Genomic DNA, 17,304 nt, shown 5'->3' with positions numbered 1-17,304 from the left:
GGCGACACATTCAGTATAATGTCGCAAAAAGCAATCACCCTGTTCCCCGTTAATTCGTTCATCACCCTGCTGTGTCAATTCGTCACCATGGTAACAGGCAATATCGAATACAGGACCAACCATAGTTGCAAGAATTAAAACGACTCCTTTATGCCATTTGGTTTAGCCTACTTGCCTCAGCACAGATATTTTATGGCAAACCTATGGTTTATGTTTTGGCCTGGTCTGAACATTTGGAAAGAGATTTTTTCCCTTCATGAAGTATTGATGTCCCATCATTTACAGTGTGTCATTGTAGTAAGAACATATTTTTTAGTACACACCAAATTAATTGACATAAATTAGCTGTAATTATCGGTTATCAGCCACTGCTGAGAAATGATATCTATATTGGTAAATATTTCGATATCAGTGCATTGTTAATTTAGGCTAGCATGGGCCTACCTAGTGCTACATAAAGTTTATTTTAAGTCGTTGAATTATCTCAAACATAATAATAATGATGATGATAATAATAATAATAATAATTGAGTTTGAGTACAGAATTTATTAAACAGAAAGTAAGAAATGGAGCGAACTCAAGGCATCCAGCACTAAAAATTCTGGGTCATGAGGTAACATAGCAACAAAAAAACCTGTCTTTCACTTTTAAATTAAAACATTGTTCTAGCTCTGTCCACCTCAGCAATATTTCAATAAGGGAAGCTGCCAGCAAACAACCAGATTGCCAAATGACTCTTCTTCAATCATAGAAAAATCAGATGAACAATGTGTATGTTGTGAAACAAAGATTGGCATCTGTTTATTGCTAAACAGCACTAACCATGGCAGAGAATGATGGGCATTGAACAAGTAATGTGTGGCTATAGCTACCATAATTTAACTCAGTGCGGTATGCAGTAATGGGTTTTGACCAGTCTGCAGTTTTTCATGTAGAAACGCAAGTTGTGCAAATAGCTGTTGGGAGAGGAATGACTTTAAGAGATTTGTTAGGGGAAACACATTTAACTGTATACATGATGCAGACAATAAAAAACTAATAAAGAACAATAATTTGAATAACTTGAAGTATTTATTAACATGGGGATACTGTGTGGCTGTTAAGGCACTCTTCCAGTGTACGAATGGGCCCAACAATGGAAACTCCAAAGTCCCTGAATAGCATATTGGACCACCATGTGTAGCCAATATGGCTTGTATGCATTGTAGTATAATCTATTGTTGTCTGGAATGCTGGAGGAGGAATGTGACACTACACTTTCACAAGAAATCAATCATCCCATCCTAAGGTACACTTCCAGTATATCCCATAAATGCATGATTGTATACAGATCTGGTGACTGATACGGCCATGGCATATTTATTATGTAAGTGTTACACTCCTTAAATCACAGGGGAACTGCTCTGTACCTGCAAAAAATAAATGCCTTAATGTAGGGTGAAGGTAATCACTCAGTACAATTGTATAAAATTCATATACAAGGATATTCGTGCACTCAGACCATGCTAGGAAAATATACCCCACCTCATTATGTAGCCTTTCACCACTGGAACATTTTTGTGTTTTATTTGTTTTGTCCAGAACATGCACAGATGTGTGCAGTCTGAACTAATATTCTGACACTATAAATGTGTAATCTCATTCATAATTGCTTTTACATGAGAAAACGCACAGTCGTAATAGTTTACAATTTGGAACTTCTTTGATTAGGAAGTTTCTGTTCACTGCAACAAAAAATTGAAATATTGGTATATTGGCAGCACTCATCTCACAGCAAGAAGTTCCTGGGATCAAATCCCAGCTTCGGCCTTTCTGTGTGGAGTTTGCATTTTCTCCCTGTGTTGGCATGGGTTTCCTCCAGGTACTCCAGTTTCCTCTTACAGTCCAAAGACATGCAGGTAGGCTAATTGGAGACAAGTGGCAAGTAAAGATATGTACTGTCAAGATTAAAATATCAATAACAGACTTCAGTTGGACACGACTGAATCAACAACCTCATTTGATTTGTACCCTTGGAGATTACTACCAAGTAGCTATAAAACAAACCCCAAAAATGAAATTTCAGTGATGCTCTGATGATGTAATGAAAAATACAATTGGAAAAAATAGTAATACTGTCATCCAGCCATTGTGGAAGATTTCAAACGTAGTGCAACAGCGACCTCCTCAGGAATGTTGAAAATTTTGTTAATATTTTTAGTCAATGAGATTTACAAACCTGCTGACAAGAAACCTGCAGGAAATCCAGTCGCACAAGGATAGCAGCTAATTAAAAAATGCATGGTAACACCCTTGGACATGTCATTTGCATGTCTGTACACATGTAATGTTACTGGATTTGATTTAGCCAAATAGCGTAGACTATTATCTTTTTTTGCTCTGGTCATCCAAACCAAAGAAGAATTTAGAACACTTTACAATTACAAATGATGAAGCAGATAACCATTGATTCGTATTAAGGTCACGAAAGAGATGCAACTTCTAAAATAAGTATGTGCCTATTGAAATACATAGTTGGAATTTAATTAAAATTAATTAATTTAAACTTAAATCACGATTGTTTGAAAATAAATGTCCTTTACTTTAAATGAGACAAGATTGTGTCGCGGTTCATTGTAAACCTGTTCACAAACGCCTTGTGCGTCATGTTCAGTGAGACAAAACCAATCCCGACAAGCAATAAAAATAAATATCAACTACCCTGAAAATAAATACAGTTCTTTTTTAATGATGTTTTATCTCTGTTGTAATTTACTGAAAATAAATGATGCATGAATCTTTTTTTATCGAAGGGAGTTGTAGTTCTCTCTATCTTCTGGAAGTGAGGGGGTTGTCTGACCAGTGATCGTGAGTGTCTTTTCCATGGTCTTTTCTCCTCCCTCTTCCGTATCTTCGTACCCCGAAGCGGGACTACAATTACCAGGTTTCGTAAGGAATTTGCAGTAATTCAGATTAGTGTATTTATTTTTATTTCTCGACTTTGGCAACGTCCATAGCAATTTTCTGCGGCGAAGATCATTTGGACGCGGGTTAAAATGCGAAGTATAGACGTTATATCCCCCATTTCCTGTGTTGTAGCATTTCCTGGTACGGGGATGAGCAGCTCAGCTGTTTTTTAAGGAGAGCAACCAGGCATTGAATTAGCTAGTTATCAATACCAGCAGAAGGGAAGGAAATACTCAAAGAAGACTATATATACAGACTGTTCAAATGTCACATTGAATGGAAGTACTGGATTAAGATGTGTCCAATTACAACATTTGCTGCCAGCAACTGTCCAAACTGGAGCTGGATTTTTTAGCTAGCTAGCTAGTTAGCTAGCCACATAACTAGCTAATCATTGCAGCGGTTTTTTGCTAACGTTACCTTTGCTGGCTAGATGACATGCATCTGCTGTTTTATTTATTAAGGCACAATGGATGCAGATGATTCAGTGTGCTTTTAAACTTAAAGGAAAGGAAATATAGCTGCAATCACGTAGAATCGCTGCTAGCTAGTCGAGTGACTTATTCATTGGTGAGCTAGCCATCTTGCTAAATGTGTTAGCTTGCTAGCTGGGTAATCATCACCATCAGACAATCGAAGCAGCTGCGGCTTTAACCGGGTTAGATGTTTATATTATTTTTATATTTTCTTATTGATTTTTGCTTTAGATGTAACAGCCAGTTGGTCAACTTGCTTGCTAACTGTCTTCGTGGATCTGAGGGGTCTGATCAATTTAACCTTGGTTTTGATTTGGTTTGCTGGTGACAGGTATCATTATAAAGGGATAGGACTGACAGTGTGGTATTGACCTCTGTTTTATGAACTGGTACTATACAGTGTTTCTTTGTTACTTTATTTTACTTGTTGTAATACAAAGCGTTACTCCATTGGTAGGCATTACTACCTAGCGTTACATAGCCTGTCTCTGTGGCATCGCTAGCTGGAACGCTAACGTTGTGTTATTTTGACCACAAACGCTTCTGAAGCTGGCGGCTGCGAGCGATAACCCAATTGTCGGCAACTTATTTTCTTGATAATTGAGGTTATTTCCCACATTAACGAAAGAATGAAGAAGTTTTTTGATTCTCGACGCGAGCTGGTCAGCTCTGGGCCTGGTTCTGGAGCTGGCGGTGGAGGCAGTGGGTCCAGTAGCGGTGGCAGTTTCATTGGACGGGTTTTCACAATCGGGAGGTACCAGGTCACCGTGGACGAGACTCTCGCTGAAGGTAAGGTAATGTTAGTGTTACCTTGAACTGTGCTACTTAACGTTTTTGTTTATACTGTTCGTTCTGTTTAAATCGGCTCATGTTTTCTCTCTCCATAGTCAGAGAAGTATAGGCCTATTGAACTTGGAGTGCGTCGAGTGGGTTGCTTGCAAGCTTAGCTGTATTTACACTTGAATAGTGTTAGCAGTGAAAGTGATAGGCTAAATGTTATTTTGTAGTGGTGTTGATGAAGCAGCTCGGTAAATCAAATGAAAGTGTTATGAAAGTGTTAATACTGACCACGTAATATATGACCTGCTTGCTCGTGGTAGGTATTAACTCTTTCACAACACTTTCATTTGATTTACCGAGCTACTTCATCACCACGACTACAAGACAACATTCATCAATTTCACTGCTAACACTGATAACAATGCCATTTCTTTAGTTAACTCTAAGTCAGCTTATTTCATGTTTTATCACGTATCGCTATCGGGTGAACATGTACACTTGGTTAACGATCAGTCAAACTAAGATGTTCTCCAATTTTTGGAGGTTATGACGTGGGGGTTATGTTTACAAATTATATGATTATTGATTATCTGCCTGGATAAGAGTCATGTATGATGTACATTTGCCAGAAGAGCTCTGGACCACTGGCTACAATTGCTTGTCATCATTTAAAGGCTGTGGCTTTAGTTTCAGGTGCAGCCTCCTGGATCTTTGTCAGGCTTTGTAAATTGTGAATGGCAAACCATGGTAATGGGGAGAAGTAGTGAAGTGGCAAATAATATGAAGGGTTCCACCAAACCACTGCACTTAACTGCTTGAATTGTGTTATGTTGTCAAGTACTTTGCCGGAATGAAATCTTTAGGCGTCAATGACTTTTATTGTTAATTGACAGGGGGGTGAATACCCCCTGCACTGGACTTTGCAAAGAATACATGTTCACCATATCACTTTTTCCAGAATACTTTTACCTATATTGTAGGGGCCTGGGCTCTATAGACTTGAAAGAATAGTTGTGTGCTTGAATTGTGCGCAGGATTACTGATTCTTGTTATTTGACCTCAAACGAAATGGTTGCATAAAATAATATAGACCTACAGTAGAAAATATAGACTGTTATAACAGTGTTTTTCTGCGTCAGTCAGGCAGTCAGTGTCATTTAAGTTGTGACTGCTAATCAATGACCCTGATTGGATGATGATGTTGGAAGAGGACGTGAGCAGTGCGTTTCCTGTTTCTTGGAGAAGGCAGTGAGCTGCTGGCAGTTGCTGCTTGGATTCCCAAAATGTCCGCCGGCTGGGGCACATTGCCTTCCGCTGGACTCATTATCCCTGCAGCGAGAGCACTGTCCGTCCACACTCCACTAAATCACGCCGCTGAAGACCAGATTACTCACCCTGTTTCTAATGAGCATTCTGGACTCTAAAGTTCCAGCCCTGGTGTGCAAACAGCCCCGCCCCCCCCCCCCACCTTTGATCTAAATATCTGGGGCTTTATCGTTGTAACATGCGAGAGATCACGTTTGGCTGAAAGAATTCAGATGCTGCTTCAAAAACACTGCAGTTTGCCAGACGGTTAATTGAGCTCAAATCCTAACATGGAAAGGCTTGCTCCCGGCAAGTCTTGGAAGGTTATTTGAGTAAGAACAGCCTGAACTGCAGCCATTTCCTTCAGTATCCTCCTTTGCAGATATCGTGCGAGGCTGTTGCGCTTACGCTCCTTGTTGCTGTTAACAAATCGGTAGGCCTCCCCATTAGTCCCCAACACCTACAGTATCACCCCCTGGGGTCCCCCCCTCAGCCAGTGAATCTCACTTCCCGCCACGCAGCAGGTCAGGTGATGCATGGCTGTGCTTTCTGGGGCCCCTTCCTGTTGCCACGCCAATGGTTAAAGTGTTTATTTTTCCGGTCACCCGATGTGTGCGCCACCGCCGGCAATGTGCTGATGCTGCCTCATTTCTTCCACAAGTTAACCCCCCCCCCTCCCCCATACAGCTTCAGGGCCATAGGCTTCCACACCTGTTTTTTTTTTTTTTTTTTTAAATGGTGGCTGTGTTAATCCCCCCTCGCCTTTGAGCCTTTGCTTCTTTGCAGCTGTCACCTCAAAGAGAAGGCCTTGCTTTCTTACACGGGGCAGAATGAGCGTTCTGTTTTGATTTTGCGCGGAGGGCTTGGGTCCCCGCTGCCGGAGGAGCCGTTAGTTAGAGAGGCCCGGCGGAGGCTGGGAGCAGAATGGGTCGCCCTCAGCATCTCCGGGCTGCCGCGCAGCTCCTGCAACACTGTAGTGCTGAGTCACTGCTCTTCCAGAGCTCGCAGGAAAAGTGCGGACGGGGGGCGGCGCCCGGGCTCAGACCGCTGCGCAAGGCTGACACTCGTCCCCGTGTTAGCGTGTTAGCGTGGAGCCCTCAGGAGCACGCATGGAGCTCAAACCTGACCTGACAGCCCATACACCCACACAGTGTGCTTTCCTCTATTATTCCCCTGTAAAACTATTAGGATTGGGTCGGCTGTACTGCATTGAACTGTTTTGCATTACCTGACATCCTACATATAGGCTGGCTTTGTTATTCATGTATAAAATATTGTGAATTTTGGAATGAGAACTACTGTAGGCCTAGGTTTCAGCCACGTTATTGGAATCTAGAGTAGGAGTTAATAATTCCTGAAGAAGGCATGTTCTGTTGGCTGTCAGGAGGTACGTCTGTAAAGACCACCTGTCCTGGCCATTGGCAGACAGACAACATGTTGTTTACGATTAGTCAGATCGGAGTGGGAGGGGCATTGAGGCTGTGCTGGACAGTGGTTTGCTTTCCTGTGTAACGTGATGCCCGAGGCATGCGGTCCCGAGGCCTCACTTTGATTTCTGTGTGCAGAGAACGAGGGCTGTAATGGCTGCTTTGCGAGTGTGAAGTTTGGGTTTTGCTCCGAGGCACAGTTTTATCCCCTTCAGTCAATGTCAGTGTTTCCGGAGGCTTGACAGGGAAATGAACAATTCACCTTCGGCAACAGACTCTTCCATGCGCATTGCTCATTGCATTTCAGGCATTTTTGCTCTAGGTGTTGCCTTGTTGCTTAAAATTAGACTCATAGCTGTGGGTGCTCCCACACACACACTACATTGCAGAGCTTAGCCTATATTCTGAATTTGGTGGATCTGTGAAATGATGCCAAGGAACTGTTCTGGTCAGTAGACTGTGCCAGATGCGGAGGCATAGGGCTGATGGGTGTAATTGTCTTCATTTCACAGCCAATTTATTTCTATTGAACTCTGAGAGGTGCCAAAGACTGGCTGACAACACCACTCAGGCCCTCTCAGCGTGACGAGGGCCTTTATCTTCCGCCATGGCAGCAGTTCTGAGGGTCGGGTCCTCGACCCTAACATGCCTCCCCGTCCTCTAGAATGAGCCTCATTGCTGTGCTTTCGACACTGTGGCTCTGCTCTCTACACTGTGCCCTGTCTATCTGTCCTCCAAGCTGTGCACCGTCGCTCTGTCATCCACACTGTGCTCTGTCACTCTGTAATCTACAGTGTGCACTGTCGCTCTGTCATCCACACTGTGCCCTGTCACTCTGTAATCTACAGTGTGCACTGTCGCTCTGTCATCCACAGTGTGGCCTGTCACTCTGTCATCCACACTGTGCCCTGTCGCTCTTTCATCAGCAGTGTGGCCTGTCTCTCTGTCATCAACAGTGTGGCCTGTCGCTCTGTGATCCACAGTGTGCCCTGTCACTCTGTCATCCACGCTGTGCTCTGTGGCTCTGTCGTCCACAGTGTGCCCTGTCGCTCTGTAATCCACACTGTACCCTGTGGCGCTGTCGTCCACAGTGTGCTTTGTTGCTCTGTAATCCACACTGTACCCTGTTGCTCTGTCATCCACGGTGTGGCCTGTCGCTCTGTTCTTCACACTGTGCCCTTTGGCAGGAGGGAGAGTTTAACCGCAGTGGATGCTAAGCTCTCCAAGCTCTCTCTCTTGCCTGTACCATGTCATGGCCAAACGAGCAAGGGGAGCGTCCAGCACTGCAGCCCACAGCCATGGAGCGCGCAGCGTTGCCTGTCAGCTGAGAAGGCCTGCTGCTGAATAATGGATGGGCAGCGGGTGATTTATTCATCACTGCTACGGACGGGTGCCATCTGTCAGCCCACGATCTGCCAGGCTCGAACCCGTGGTCCTCCTGTCCGGCTCGGCAGCCGGCTGACTCCCCTCTGACCCTGAGGCCACGCCCCCCGCCCACCTGCCGGGTCTGAAAATGCCCGCACCTGTCCGGGCACGGACGGAAGCACGCAAGGGTGCCAATCGTGCCGCGCAGGAGAGCGAAGCGGCCAATAGGCACGCAAGACCTCAGGTCTCTGCTTTCTCTCTGCCCCCTTTTCCAGGGCAGCTGCCAACGTCCCCACAAGTCTGTATTATTACAAAGCCCTCTGAGAATGCGGTGTGCCCCGTATCTAAGTGGAGGAGAAACGCAGTGATAAGGTTAAATTCAGAGACTACATTACCTGCCATTTAAACCTCTCTGTTTAAACTGTCTCTACTCACGCAGCCTCTGATCGCTAAAGGCTAATCCGTTTGGCCCTGTTGTGTCAAGCCGTGAGCGGTGCGGTGCGTTCAGCTTGGATCAGCGTTCAGGCGATCCTCGATTTCTTGATTGTGGCCTCACGCGGTTTCTCTCCAGGCTGTGCTGGCTTTTAAAAAATGTGCAGTTTTGTTAAAAAAGAGAAACGGCTGGAATGTTTTTCCAGGGATCGTATTTTGTGGCTTTTCTGGAGGTGCAGCTCGGTCTGAGTTGTTTTCTCAGATGGCTCTGGGTTTTTGGGGGTGTAACGTGTTCCCGTTTTTTTGACGTTCGTGGGAATCGTCAGGTGTTTTTTTTTCGCGGCCTGAAAGCTTCGGGCAAGTCCGGCTGTTATTCCGCCGCTACGTTATCTCCTGAAATTTTAAATGGTTTTGACCGCCTCTGCTCCCTCCCGGCTGGTTTAATTTAACTCTGTTCCCTTCTCGCGGTTAGCAGCAGACCCACATCAGCCGGGTCTGCATCAGCGTCGCTCACACTGCAGTGATGCTGTAGTAATGATGATTCACTGCCGGTGATGTCGTTGTTCTCGGCGGCCCCTGCTTCCTGGCTGAGGGGGTCTGTGTGACTGAGTGTGTCCGTGGCGCGGAGCAGATCCCCGGTGTTTAATTAAATGGCGCGTCCTCTCAAACTGTCAGGCTCCTGGTCAGCGCTCGGTCCGCCTGGGCCTCGGGCTGCTCTGGGGTCCTCTTATATCACCTCTGGCTTTGTTCATGAGAGCAAAACTCGGCTCCTGTTTCTCGTGAGAGGCCTCTTAAAAGAAAAGGCAAAATTGTAGCAGAGCAGGCCTAGCCTTTTATTATTTAATTGCTCTGTTTACGCTATTAATTTGCCTGGGGGGATGTAAGCGCATATTTTATAACTGAAAAATGACTACTGCGGTTCAGGTTAAGCACGTTGCTCCGTGCTGAAGCAGAAGTACTTGCGAACACTTGGGATTTGAACCTGCAACCTCTATTTTTATGATTTCCCACTGTGCCTCCCTGTTAAGGGTAAAAGCTTGTCTCCTTCAGTGTGCTAACGCTAATAACAGAGCCCCCTTCCCCTTCTGGGATGTTTGTTTGTGATGGTAGCAGTATAACGGACAGGTTCGTTTGTGTGCATTAAGCAGCCAGGCCGGGAGGCCGGGCAGGTGTATGATTACGCTCGGTAACACTAGCCTCCGCGGTGCCTCAAACGGCCCTGCCGGCCGGCTGTGGCTCGGAACACCCGACACCGGGACCGCCAGGTCGCACTGCAGCGGCACCGCGACCCCCAACATCCTCCCCTCCGCGCCCCCACCATCCTCCCCTTAGCCTCGCCATTACGTAGCGACCGCCGCCGTGAGCGGTGCGCTGGGAATAGTGGGCTTATTTATAGCGTAGGACGCCGCGTAAATCCCATCACTGCCCTGACGGATATGCACTGTTACACTGGCGGGGTGGGTGTGTGTGCATGTGTGTGCGCGTGTGTGTGTGTGAGAGAGACAGCGAGAGAGCGCGAGTGTGTGTGTGTGTGTGTGTGTGTGTGTGTGTGTGTGCATGCATGTGTGCGTGAGAGTGAGAGAGCGTGTGTGTGTGTGTTAGAGAGCGAGAGTGTGTGTCTGTGTGTGTGTGTGTACACGTGTCTGTGTGGGGGGGTATTATCCTGGCTCAGTGCTGTGAAGATGGGTTATTTCTGCCGTTGTTGTTGACACTTCTGCAGGATGAGAAGCTTCCTGTTGGCGTCCAACCTCCAGCGTAACTGATCTTTAATTTCACGCAGGCGCTGTAGGATTAGGATACAGAGCGCAGGCTGAGACAATCCAGAATACACCCCACCCAGTGTGCGTGCGTGCGTGCGTGCGTGCGTGCGTATATGCACGCAGACACATTTTCCCAAATGACCTGAGATGTTAGGCTACGATAAAAAGGAGAGTCCAAATGTGAACTGTGGTCTTCACCTGTACGTGTGATAAACAGGCGCAGTAACGCACACGGAACACGTGCCGGTCCAGTGGCCTGGCTGCGGTAATGGGATTGAGCCTCTCGAGTCTCGCTGCAGCCGCAGGGTTAGATGCGCTGCTCGCCTCCGAGCTGCGAGGAAGCGTGCTGTGTGCATAATCCCACACCCCTCAACCGCGTGTCTGTGGGAAAACCTTTTAGGGCCTCCAATGGTCCTGAATTGACAGTCCACGCACGCAAGGCATTGTGGGAGTTCATTTAGAGCGGTGGTTCCCGAACCTCTCCTCAAGCCCTTGATTGGTTATATCAGGTGTGCTTGTGTTGGAGCACATTAAATAGCTGGACCTGGATGGGGGTTCCTGAGGAGAGGTTTGGGAACCACTGCTTTACGGAAAAGTCTATGTGGTGTACTGAGCGCTTCAACATGTGGGTGACAGGTGATCTACCACAGTGCCCATGCCCAATTTTCCATCAGATTTTCCATACACCCAGTCATGACTGTACTGCAGGCCTCTACGTCTGCCACGGAATCTTCTGTCCATTCGCTCTTCTGTTTGCCTGGTGTGTGCATCCTCAGAATGGCACAAGCCTGTTTTTCCACAGTGGAAAAGAGTCAGCCTGCTTCCAGGTCTTCAGGAGAGAAAGTGCTGGAACACTCTCTGGTCTGTGTGCGAGCCTGAAGGCTCCCCGCTCTGGCAGGACCGGCAGGTGTGCCGTATCTCCTGAGCACCTGCGCCTTTAAAGCAGCAGCAGCAGCGGCAGCGTCGGGGAGAGCGCGAGGGCGCAGAGTCAGTCCCCAGCGGATTACCGAAATATCATCCCGCCCCATATCTGTCTGCTCGCTCGGCGGCCCGCGGTGCCTGTGTGAGCCCAGCCGGCGCGGTCGCCGCGGAGCCGACAGCGCTACGGCATGCCAGCGTGTCGGGCCGCTCACGCGCTCACTGCTGCGCTGCGCTGGGGTGCAGACAGGCACGTGCGCATACACAAACACGCGTGCTCACACAAACACGCGTGCTCACACAAACACGCGTGCTCACACAAACACGCGTGCTCACACAAACAAGTGTACCGTACACAAAAGGATGCACACACAAACACACATGCGTGCACATGCAAACAGGCGCAGAATCTTTGAGGCGACCGCCCTGTCCTGGAATGTTGTTCTGTCATCGCTAATGTTGCTGCAGAGCCCACAGCTAGTCTCCACAGTCCCGTCAAACCGAGCTCCTCGCCCATCGGCTGAGTTAAAGGGACCGTGCCAATCAGGCTCAGCTGGTTCCGCACACCCTGTGTGTGCGGCAGCGAGGACACGCCCTCAGCCGAGTCCTCGCCTTTCTCCAGCGTGCTGCACAGGAAGCGACGGTAGCAAACACGTTCCACTTCCTGCACCTCCTAACCACAACGAATGCCATTGTAGCCATGATGCTATCTTTTCATCTTGTTTAGTTTGTGCGGAGGAGATGAATCATTTTAGTTTTGTTTCAAACATGCTAGGCTTCACTGCAAGGTACTTTGATGTATGGCAATAGCGCCCAAGCATGGTTTGTGTACTTATTTGTGTACAGTTGTTTGTATGTGTGTGTGTGTGTGTGTGTATGTCCCTGTGAGGTAGTAACGGCAGCCCAGATTTGGGTGTGTGTGATGAGCATGTAGCTGCATGAAGCCCCACCCTGTCAGCATAGAGCTCCTGACTGGCTAGAGTAGCATGCACTGTACCTACATCCCCATTGTAATAGCATGCACAATATCTGTGTCCCTGTTGGAGTAGCATGCACAATATCTGTGTCCCTGTTGGAGTAGCATGCACAGTGTCTGTGTCCCCATTGGAATAACATGCACAGTACTTGCGTCCCCGCTAGAATAGCATACATAGTACATGCGTCCCTGTTTGAATAGCATGCACAGTGTCTGTGTCCCTGTTGGAGTAGCATGCACAGTGTCTGTGTCCCTGTTGGAGTAGCATGCACAGTGTCTGTGTCCCTGTTGGAGTAGCATGCACAGTGTCTGTGTCCCTGTTGGAGTAGCATGCACAGTGTCTGTGTCCCTGTTGGAGTAGCATGCACAATATCTGTGTCCCTGTTGGAGTAGCATGCACAGTGTCTGTGTCCCTGTTGGAGTAGCATGCACAGTGTCTGTGTCCCTGTTGGAGTAGCATGCACAGTGTCTGTGTCCCTGTTGGAGTAGCATGCACAGTGTCTGTGTCCCTGTTGGCGTAGCATGCACAGTGTCTGTGTCCCTGTTGGAGTAGCATGCACAGTGTCTGTGTCCCTGTTGGAGTAGCATGCACAGTGTCTGTGTCCCTTGTCTGTGTCCCTGTTGGAGTAGCATGCACAGTGTCTGTGTCCCTGTTGGAGTAGCATGCACAGTGTCTGTGTCCCTGTTGGAGTAGCATGCACAGTGTCTGTGTCCCTGTTGGAGTAGCATGCACAGTGTCTGTGTCCCTGTTGGAGTAGCATGCACAGTGTCTGTGTCCCTGTTGGAGTAGCATGCACAGTGTCTGTGTCCCTGTTGGAGTAGCATGCACAGTGTCTGTGTCCCTGTGTCTGTGTCCCTGTTGGAGTAGCATGCACAGTGTCTGTGTCCCTGTTGGAGTAGCATGCACAGTGTCTGTGTCCCTGTTGGAGTAGCATGCACAGTGTCTGTGTCCCTGTTGGAGTAGCATGCACAGTGTCTGTGTCCCTGTTGGAGTAGCATGCACAGTGTCTGTGTCCCTGTTGGAGTAGCATGCACAGTGTCTGTGTCCCTGTTGGAGTAGCATGCACAGTGTCTGTGTCCCTGTTGGAGTAGCATGCACAGTGTCTGTGTCCCTGTTGGAGTAGCATGCACAGTGTCTGGGTCCCTGTTGGAGTAGCATGCACAGTGTCTGGGTCCCTGTTGGAGTAGCATGCACAGTGTCTGGGTCCCTGTTAGAGTAGCATGCACAGTGTCTGTGTCCCTGTTGGAGTAGCATGCACAGTGTCTGTGTCCCTGTTGGAGTAGCATGCACAGTGTCTGTGTCTCTGTTGGAGTAGCATGCACAGTACCAGCATCTGCAGCCCTCTTCTCTCTTCCCTCTGACTCGGTGTGCTATTTTAAGCCAGCCTTTATCAGGGCTTTCACTAGCTTTTGACTGAAAACAGATTTTGCAGCATGCCTTCCCAGGGCTGTGACTACAGTTGCGTGACTGGGGGTCAGCGTGTCTGTTTTTTTTGTGTGAGTGAGTGTGTGCATGCGTATGTGTGTCTCTGTGTGTCTCTGTGTGTGCGTGTGTACATGATGGACCCATATGCGGGGATCAGATAGCTGTGACCGGGCCGTGGACCATCTGTAGTTCGGGGTCATGGGCAGGCTGCCCCGGTCATGCCTGATAAAGCGCCCAGCGGGAAGGGGAGGGGAGGTGGCGTGGCGGGGCGGGGGGGGTGGCAGGCCTCAGGGCGATCATCGGGAGGGGGGAGCACAAAGGCCGCTGGCCTCTCGCCAGTACAGCCGTCCACTGAAAAAAACACCCCGCAGTAACGGGCGGTGAGCGGGGCGTTTTCCATACACCCAGGAACGGCTGAGCAGCTCCCCTCCGGCGCCAGAGACGCGACCCCGCTGCGCGTCTTCGCCTTTCCGACATGATGTATGCTGTTTTAGCGGCCGCTAGCATCCCGCATCGCATAGCCGCCGCCTGCATTAGCCCGCAGGGGAGCGACGCGCCGCTCACAAAGGCTGCATCAGAGCTGCGCAGATACGCTCTGCGTCGCCATGCAGCGGATGCGTGGCCTGCGCGTCTCCCGGCGTGTCTGGGGCTGCGTGGGTGGCGACGGCGACGTCGCCGTGCTACGGTACGAGGCGCCTGCGAGCGAGTGATGCACGGGTGCACCGACGCGTCAGAACGAGATAAACCGCGTCGGAAACGAAATGGAGCGCACGCGTTCGCCGGCGATTTATCGCGGAGACGACGGCAATATTGTCACCGTTACAACGGCGATCTGGAGCCGCGGCGCCGTCCGTCTCGAGTTCTCCGGCAGCCGACCCGTTTCTGTTCATCTGGAACCGACGGGCCGGTGCCAGGACAGCTCAGTAGATCGGCTCAACAGAGCCTAAATCCCCAGAAATAACGAGCACGTGAATCACTTGCCACTTTTTTTATTGGCCATTACATGACAGTCAGTGGTTTGAGCACGGGACCAGAGGAGTCCTGCAGGGGTTCAGCCGGTTTTATTTTGGTACGCTTTTCTGGTTTGGTGGAGAGGGTTTGTAGCGGTAAGGAACTGTAAATCTCTGAGCGGTGTTGGCGGTAACGTGCCCGCTGCACGCCTCGATGGGCGATGTGTGCTGGTGTCTGTCAGGCGTGCGTCTCGCCGTCTAACCTGGCGGATGTTTTTCTCGGAAGAGGCTCGGTGTTGACGGCGGTGGATTCTCACTTTTCTTTCCACCTCTCTCTCTCTTCATCTTCCCCCTCCCTCTCTTTTTCTCTCTCATTACCTGCCCCCCTCTCTCACCCCACACCCTCGCTCTCACTATCAACCTCTCCCTTTCTCTTTCACACCCCCCACACCACCCTCTCTCACCCCCTTTTCTCACTCCCTCTTGTTCACACCCATTTCCAATTTTCTCTGTCCCATCCCTCTGTTTCTCCCTCTCTCTGTCTCACTCCCCCTCTCTTTTCCCCATTTCTTTCTCTTTCTTACTCTCACACTCTCTCTTGCTCTCACTGTCTCTCCCTCTCTTTTCCCCTTCTCTGTCTCTTTCCCTCTCCTGTCCCCCCTCTCTCTCTTCCTCTCTTTCCCCGTCTCTGTCCCTCTCTCTCTCTCTCTACTACCCCCCCGCAGGAGGCTTTGCCATCGTGTTCCTGGTGCGGACTCACCAGGGCGTGCGCTGCGCCCTGAAGAGGATGTACGTCAACAACGAGCACGACCTGCAGGTGTGCAAGCGGGAGATCCAGATCATGGTGAGCGCCCGTGCGTCCCTGGCGACCAAAGCTGACCGCGTCAGACCGCGCTTAGAAAGGCGCGCGTTGCGGTCTGACGTAATGAAGGTGGAAAGCCCGCCCTCCTTTTGCCCATTCGCCCATCAACACGTTCTATTTTTGACGAACATGGCGCACCGAACGCCAAGCACCACCGACTGTGACTGCGCCGGCCGCGTCTTCACACGCCACTTTCCCTTGACTGCACTGTGGGAGAGCAGGAGCACAATCCTTTATGACTCTGACACAGAATAACAAACAAAAAAAACCCCTCTTATTTTGCAGACTGCAGGAGAGGGGAGAGGCACTGGTCCATGAATAGGTGTGTCTGAACGAGTCGCTGGGCCCTCTCGGTTTGATCCGCTGTCTTATTTTCACGGTGCTTTAGCTTTGCCGGGCAGGAGAAAGGCAGAGCCAGTCGTGCCACTGTGAATAGTTCGTTCTGGTTTCACATGAATAAATTCTTGTCACAGATTGCAGTTTAGCTGAATTTGTTATCCTTGCTTGGAATTGAGATTCTAGTTTTAAATAGGGGGTGACAGTTTACAATGCGTCTCAGACCCTTTGCGCAGTTGGATTTAGTAACCAGTGGGGGATGGGAGTGTAGTACTGACTGTTAGCCCCACCCTCCCAGTAACCCCAGTGCTGAAGTCATTCTGCCAGCTCACTGGCTCTGGCAGGCCCCGGTCCGTGTTCCGGAGTCATTGTTGCCGTGGTTATAATTATTATTATCAGTCCCCTGGCAGGTGCTGGCTGCGTGCCTCGCGCATGCACACGTGCTGAGCTGCAGAACAGAGGCTCGCACTGTTGGGCCGGGGGCTGGAGTGCGTTCAGCATGCAGCTGAAGGGAGTGCTCCTCACGGCTAATACTGCAGCCTGCAGGCAGTGAAGATGGGATAGAGGAGTGTGTTCACAGGCCTAATGTGTGTGTGTGTGTGTGTGTGTGTGTGCACAGAGGGACCTGGTGGGCCACAAAAACATTGTGGGCTTCCTGGACTCCAGCATCACGGCGGTGGGAGCGGGAGACGTGTGGGAAGTGCTCATCCTCATGGACTTCTGCCGCGGTGAGTCTGCCTGTGTCCGTTTGGTCTGTGTGTCTGCGTCTGTCTGTGTCTGTATGTCTGCGAGTCTGTCTGTGTCTGTATATCTGCGAGTCTGTCTGTGTCTGTATGTCTGCGAGTCTGTCTGTGTCTGTATGTCTGCTAGTCTGCCTGTTGGTCAGTCGGCTAATAATTTCCTCAGAAATCTCCATAATTCTCTGAAAAGGCCTTCTCTTCATTTTTGATGCCTCAGCAGCTGTGTGCATCCTTATCTTCCTCTTTTCTGTAATTTGAGCTGGGCCACTCTCTGACAGCTGAGAGTTGTGAGTGTGTGGCCTGTGTGCTCATTAATCTATGGCGTGCACCTTTAGTGCGAACGCTTAAATGGAATCACCACAGGGCCTCTTGCTCTGATGAGCTTTTGTTTTATTGGCTCAGAAAAGTCAGGTCCCCCCTCCCCCCACAGAGCCACCAGCCTTCGGTGATCACTGACACTGTGTGATTATTGGCTGCGGCAGGTTTCTGCGTAGAGTTTGCAGGGGCCTGAAGATATTTGAAACTGATGTGTCACATAAGTGTACATGGTATGCTTTGCTTGCTCTGTGTGTGTGTGTGTGTGTGTGTGTCTCTGTGCGTGCGT

General features: G+C 49.2%; 1 protein-coding gene across 8 annotated transcripts in view; it reads left to right on the top strand.

Moving 5' to 3' along the window:
* Positions 1-2,868: 2,868 nt before the first annotated feature.
* Positions 2,869-17,304, top strand: part of LOC135261301 (AP2-associated protein kinase 1-like) — a 46,262-nt gene continuing 31,826 nt past the window's right edge. For 3 of the 8 annotated variants that reach the window (XM_064347465.1, XM_064347472.1, XM_064347471.1), the window contains exons 1-3: positions 2,869-4,212; positions 15,488-15,606; positions 16,580-16,688. In XM_064347465.1, coding sequence (XP_064203535.1) covers positions 4,053-4,212; positions 15,488-15,606; positions 16,580-16,688 — 388 coding nt within the window. In that variant the 5' untranslated portion in view covers positions 2,869-4,052. The remainder of the gene's footprint in view (positions 4,213-15,487; positions 15,607-16,579; positions 16,689-17,304) is intronic. The other 5 variants (XM_064347470.1, XM_064347468.1, XM_064347467.1 and 2 more) reach the window with 3 other exon arrangements.

The sequence above is a fragment of the Anguilla rostrata genome, chromosome 8 (genome assembly GCF_018555375.3).
Source record: "Anguilla rostrata isolate EN2019 chromosome 8, ASM1855537v3, whole genome shotgun sequence".
NCBI classification, from domain to species: domain Eukaryota; kingdom Metazoa; phylum Chordata; class Actinopteri; order Anguilliformes; family Anguillidae; genus Anguilla; species Anguilla rostrata.
Note: the sequence above shows the minus strand (reverse complement) of the source record. Positions and strands in the feature narration are given on the sequence as shown.